Source organism: Plectropomus leopardus, chromosome 19 (assembly GCF_008729295.1).
Source record: "Plectropomus leopardus isolate mb chromosome 19, YSFRI_Pleo_2.0, whole genome shotgun sequence".
NCBI lineage: Eukaryota > Metazoa > Chordata > Actinopteri > Perciformes > Serranidae > Plectropomus > Plectropomus leopardus.
This window is the reverse complement of record NC_056481.1, coordinates 4585247-4591246: the sequence shown is the minus strand read 5'-3', so window position 1 is coordinate 4591246 and position 6000 is coordinate 4585247. Positions and strand designations below refer to the sequence as shown.

The 6000-nt window shown below is 38.5% G+C and overlaps 1 protein-coding gene across 2 annotated transcripts in view; it reads left to right on the top strand.

Moving 5' to 3' along the window:
* The first annotated feature begins 1865 nt into the window (after positions 1–1865).
* Positions 1866–6000, top strand: part of etv4 (ETS variant transcription factor 4) — a 48565-nt gene continuing 44430 nt past the window's right edge. Inside the window, exons 1-3 of one of the 2 annotated variants that reach the window (XM_042507810.1) lie at positions 1866–2081; positions 3210–3300; positions 4192–4239. In XM_042507810.1, coding sequence (XP_042363744.1) covers positions 2025–2081; positions 3210–3300; positions 4192–4239 — 196 coding nt within the window. In that variant the 5' untranslated portion in view covers positions 1866–2024. The remainder of the gene's footprint in view (positions 2082–3209; positions 3301–4191; positions 4240–6000) is intronic. The other variant, XM_042507809.1, reaches the window with a different exon arrangement.

Below are 6000 nucleotides of genomic sequence, written 5' to 3'. Positions count from 1 at the left end.
TTTACTTAAAATGTGTAGCTGTTGCACCTTAAAAATAAACGGTGAAATCACCGTGTCCGACTTAACATGATCATCACAAATGTTATCTGATCTGCGAGTTCTGTTTTGTTGACACGTTTAAGAAAATACAAATACGACTGACTAGTTTGCAACCAGCAGAATACAAGATATGACGCAGTGAACTAAATTTGCCAAAACATGGAGAGATTGATTTCATTAAACTTGTAATTTGAAGTTGCAACAACTTCACAAAATTAAGTAAATATAACAAAAAAAATTTTTTTTAATTTTTACTTTTACTTTTTTAAAAACCATTTAGGCCATTTTCTTGTCATAAGACATGGCCCAATTTTTTTTAGAAAATTAGTTTTTAAAAAAAGCAAGAAATAACCTGAAAATAAGCACACACACAAAAAAAATCTGAAGATTGAAAAAAAAGTCTACTTTTTTTCCTGTTACATGATTTTGAATTTGTGGTTATAATTATAATAAATATAATTTTCTGGACATTTTTCCCTGTGTATGTCTAATAACTTAATATTGTAAACAACCACACAAAAAATAGATCTAAAAAACTTAAGAACAAGAAGTAAAAGTGTAGGAGCAGCAAGTTTTGGGACTAGGACACATTGCGTTCCTTGAAAGTCCTGGAATCATTGGATTTTTGACTCTTTGCCCTCTCCAAAGTACCTGTCTCAAAACATAGAAAAGATTGTTTTATGTTCGTCACATTTGTAGCAACAACTCAAGAACATGTTTGGTGGCTGCTAATATTTAAAAAGCCCACGATGTAAAACCTCATTTGTCCCATTTTACTTGATGTCCCACATTACCTGAGTTAAGCCTGTTTTTACTCACGTTTCAAGGACAAATCAGTGTCCTGGATTTCTTAAAGTAAAATCAACTTGTCAGATTTTTACAGTGTGTGGTTTTCATGTGGTGTGGACTTAAAACCACAAAAATGCAAGACGGCATATTCCTGAGCTGATTTGCTCATTTTTAATGTTGACGGCTCCTGCAGACTTCTTCCTGCCTGGCTGCGATGATATAAGTAGAGGGTTAGAAACATGAAATGAAGTAAACAAAGTGAAGTTCTTTGAGTTTGTCCGGGCAGAAAAACATGTCAGGGCTTTTCGTGCCAGGGCAGGTTTTTATGAATGGAAGTTTTTTTCTCTCTCTCTCTCTAACTTTCCCTCTCTCTCTTTTTGTGAATGAAAAACAACTGGAAAATCCAGTATAAAAGCCCCGCGCAGGTGATTGGCTGCTTTAGCCTAAGCCCCGCCCGCAGTTGCTAGGAGCCCGATTATCTGGCTTCTGATTGGCCCGCGCGGGGGAACGGAGACTTCATTCATAAGTCAGTGGATTCAAGCGGACAAAGGCGAGAAACTCGAGCTCTTGAAAGAGGAAATGCGCCAATCACGAGCTCCGTCTGGCTCGAGCGAGAAAAGCAAGTCCTCCTAAACCATGTTTGTAACCAAAACGACAGCTAAAAAGTCAACACACGAAAATATAAAGGTGTTTAAACTCACTAAACTGCATTTTTTCTGCGTGCGTGTGAGTGTGTGTATGGAAATAGAGCTCCACATCTGTTTCTCGTCACTGTTCCAGCGCTGGACTGCTTCCTAAAAACCCTGGCAGACGTGGCAAAAAAAACTCAAGAAACATGCCATTAAATATCCCTCATAATTCATGCTCTTTGACATGTTTTTAATGCAGAAGTCAAACAAATAAAACTGCGCCATCCTGCAAAAAAAAAAAAAAAACCACGCAAAAGGTGGTCCTTGAGGTGCAAACTCTACGTTAGCAAAAAGTGACGAGCTGTCCGTCACACAAAAACAAGAGATTTGTAAAAGCAGCCCGCTGGGTAATCACTCGCCATCACTTCCCCTCGGCATTTTTTGTGAATGGAGCTCATTATGCATGCAGCCTCCACGCAGCTCCATTCACAAGCAGGCGAGCGCTCCCTCCTTCTCCTGCAGGCTGCGTGGATCAACTCAGCCTAAATGACCACAAACGGTTAACGGATGGATTATAAGATGGATGGATATTTGGACCAGCAAGTGCCTTACACTTTAGCAAATGTACGTACTCTTTTCTTGTTGCTGTAACGTGCTTTAAAAGGCTTGTTTTTAATCACTCCGCCACCGGGGCTTTATCTCGCTCTGTCGCTCTTCGTCTCGCGTCTGTTTGCACGAGTTTTGGCTCAAGCAGCTGCGATGAAAAATAAAACTACTTCTCCGCCTCTTTAAACTAATATAAAATACTCCAAAACTTAAAGAGTAGCAAGTATTGCATTGGCGGAGTTTATCTGCGGGTTTCTTTTTGATATTTTGGTTGGTGTCAATGTGTGCCAAATGGTCACTTTCTTCAAACAGCGCGTTTGTTTTCCTCAGATTGCCTCCACAACTGCTGTTTTTTTAACGAGCTTCATGTTCACATATATAGCTGCAGTATGCTTATTTGCTGCTCATTGCAAATTATTATTTTTTGTTTTTGTCAAAAGTATCCACACTGTAAAACCTGACAAGTTAGTTTTACTTAAAAAAAAAATCTAGGATGCTGATTACCTTGAAAAATGTAAGTAGATATAACTATCAGTCTTAATGTATGTTTATTTTATATCTAAATGTTAAATAAAATTAAAATGTTGTTATTATTACTCAACTTTGTGAAGTTGATGCAACTTAAAAATGCCAAGTTTAATGAAATCAATCTTTCTTAGTTTTAGTAACTTAAGTAAATCACGTATGCTGTGCTACATTTATATTCTGCTGTTTGCAAAGTGGTCAGTCATACATGTATTTTCTTAAATATGTTTAGTAAACAGAACTTGCAGATGAACTGAGTTCATAATTTGCAAAATCCTCTTTGTGATGATCAAGCTAAGTCAGACTAACTCAGTTTACTGCAGTTGTTAACACTTAGAACAAGGTAATTCCACTTGTCATTTTTAAGTGGCAGCAACTTTACAAAATTAAGTAAATACAGTTAAATTCAAAGTAAACTTAACATCTTAACACTTAGATATAAAGTAAAAATAAATTGAGATTCATATTTACTTTCCTTTTTCAAAGCAGTCAGTTTCTAAGGTGATTATAAGTGAGATCAATTTGTCAGATTTTACAGTGCACTTTACTAACGCCACATTAAGCATTTTGACACTGATGTGCCCCTGCCCGAGTCTCACTTCTCTGTTATGGCTTTTGCAGAAGTCGCATGGAAATGGGCCCCTAAATAGACTGTTGATGGCAGCGAAAAGGAAATACATGGACACAGAATTACCCCCTCAGGAATCTGAAGGTACAGTCGTGGAAGTCCACAATTTTATTTATTTTTTTGGTCCTCTCGTCTCTTTACATGGTTTTAAACCCTTTGAAACATGGGCAAATTGGTTTTATTTCTTCCAAAAACATGGGTACACTGTAAAAAATGAACTATTTTTAACTTAAAAAGTTAGTGTCCAGGTAGCCTTCAATTTTTAAGTTGACTGAATTTGAGAAAACAAGTTGAATCATTACAGAATGTCCTGAACTCGTCTTCCCAAATCTAGTTAACTTAAAATTTTGAGTGAGCCTGTACACTAACATTTTAGGGTTAAAGCAAATAGGCTATTTTTAAAGTGCAGAAAGCAATGATCAACATGGCACAAAAAATGGGGGAAATTAGTAAAATAAGCAGAAAACCCCTCAAAAAATTATGTTTTCTGCACATTTTCACCTAAAATTTTTAACTTTTCCATTGTAAACCAATTTTTAGGTTGCTTTCTTGTCACAAGACATGGCCCAAACATATTGGCAGGAAATTAGTTAAAACATTTTTCCTATATTTTCATATTCCCCCCTTTTATTAAAACAAAATTTCAGGTCATTTTCTTGTTACATTGACTAATTCCTTGCAATTTGCTTGACATTTCTTGCCAAGTTGCTCATTGCCTTTTTTCTTCATGTTTTCAAAAGAAAATAACTCAATTTGCTCTGGTTTCAAAGGGTTAAATAGCTTGTTTAAGGCATCTGAACCTAGCACAAGAAAACTTAATGTTTATCCAGGTTTCAAAGAGTTAATCAAACACCCCCCAGGCAAAGTCAGTCTGAGGCTTATTTAAATTATCACGAGTTTAAGACAAATGTTGGTGGTGGCTCGTCATCCTGCAGATTATTCACTCTTTCTTTTTTTTTATCTTTTTCTGTTCAGACCTCTTCCAGGATTTAAGCCAACTCCAGGAGACATGGCTCACAGAAGGTGAGATTTGCCTGCAGGCTGCTTTTCCTCTTTTTTTCTGTGATGATTCCCCCCATTAATGACAGTCAGGAGGTTTGAAGATGTGTCTGTCTCGAGAGATTGGGGAACAAACCAAAAAAATACTCTTCTATTTTATTAAGCTCTTAAGGGAATTATATTCTGCTTTCCACTGTCAAACTTCTGTGATTACCTCTGACACACCACTTTTTCTCTTATTAACTCTTATTAATGCACTTTTATTCGAATTCTTCCTCAAAACTTTGCTGAAAAAGACGACCTCCTGCCTTTAGCTGCCGTCCCAAACTGTCTGATGCAATACACATGCTCATAAACCATGCAAAAAAAAAGGCCAGAGAGAACACAGACGGGACATTATTAGCTTTGAGCATGTCCTATTTTGGCCATGTTGGCATGTAGCGTGCGTGCCAGCCCGGCGGCCAACGCAAACAAACAGGCTATTTGGCTTGTGTCACTCAAAGGCACATAGCGATGAAATGAGGCCCGAGCCAGAGGCGATTGTCAGCCAGTCAGCTTCATATGTGCAATGATGATGTGAGCTCTAATAGAGTAATTATACTGTACGTCAGGAGAGGGAAACAACACTGAGTCATTGTGTGTGTGTGTGTGTGTGTGTGTGTGTGTGTGTGTGTGTGTGTGTGTGTTTGGAGCTCGGGGACAGAGGAGGGACAGTGGAGATAAATGTGTTTAAAGCTGCGAGTAAAAAATGAACTGCAGCACGAGGTGTGAATTTTTGTCGTGTCAGTTGATTTGATGTGAAGGCTTAAAGGGAAATGCTGCTTTTAAAAAAAATGTTTAATATGAACCACATCAAGCTGATAAATCTGTTTTGGTTTTTGTTTTTGTTTTTTGTCATTTGGATGTTTGAGCTTTGCTGTGCAGAAGGCTGCAGAGTTTTACACCTGAAGGCTGTTTTCACTTTCTTCTCCTGAAGGAGAGTTTATCTGTGCTCACTTTAAAAATGAGTTGAAGGGGGCGGTTTACGCGGCAACGGTTCTTGCATGAAATGTTAAACTCTTGTTGCGATTTGGCTTTTTGTTCACATGACAATAGCGTTTTGGGGGCCTGAAAATGCAAACTTTGGAAACCGGGTTCCAGAGTGTGATTTTTTTGAAAATGCCACCCTTTCTGTCTCCGTGTAAACTGGCAATGCGTGGATCCTGTGAGGTGACGTCACGGCTGCACTTTTCGCCTTATGCCTTACAATGGTGGACTAACAAGCTGCGTTCATGCTGCTCACTCTACTGAGTTCATTAACCCTGTTGGATTTCGTACGTGTGTTTGCCATCGTCTCGTTCGTTTATATCCACCGCTCTGTGGATGAACACCTTTATGCACAGGTGCGTGGTGATCGTCTGTGGTGTGTCATTACAAACTCACACCTCCACCTACTGGCATGGCATGCATACTACAGCGTTTTCAGTTTTTGCGGATTCGTGTACACGAGGATCGTTTTCGCAAAGGCAAGACTTAACTGTTTTTAGTAGAACCACTTTTAATTAAATGTGACCTAAAGCGTGCATGTTCAGGCAATTGTGTGACATCACAGCTACTGGAAACCAGTCATGGTCCAATATGCAGCTGATATGAGTCAGAACATTTTATGGTTATAACTCGATTAGGTAATTCAATTGGACTGCTGTCCCTGTTCCAGTGTAAAAGCACCGGGGAGAATCGATTTATTGACGGAAGTGTGTCTGACTCCTCTGTGGTCGGTGTCATTACGCCCCCTTTTAGTCGGTT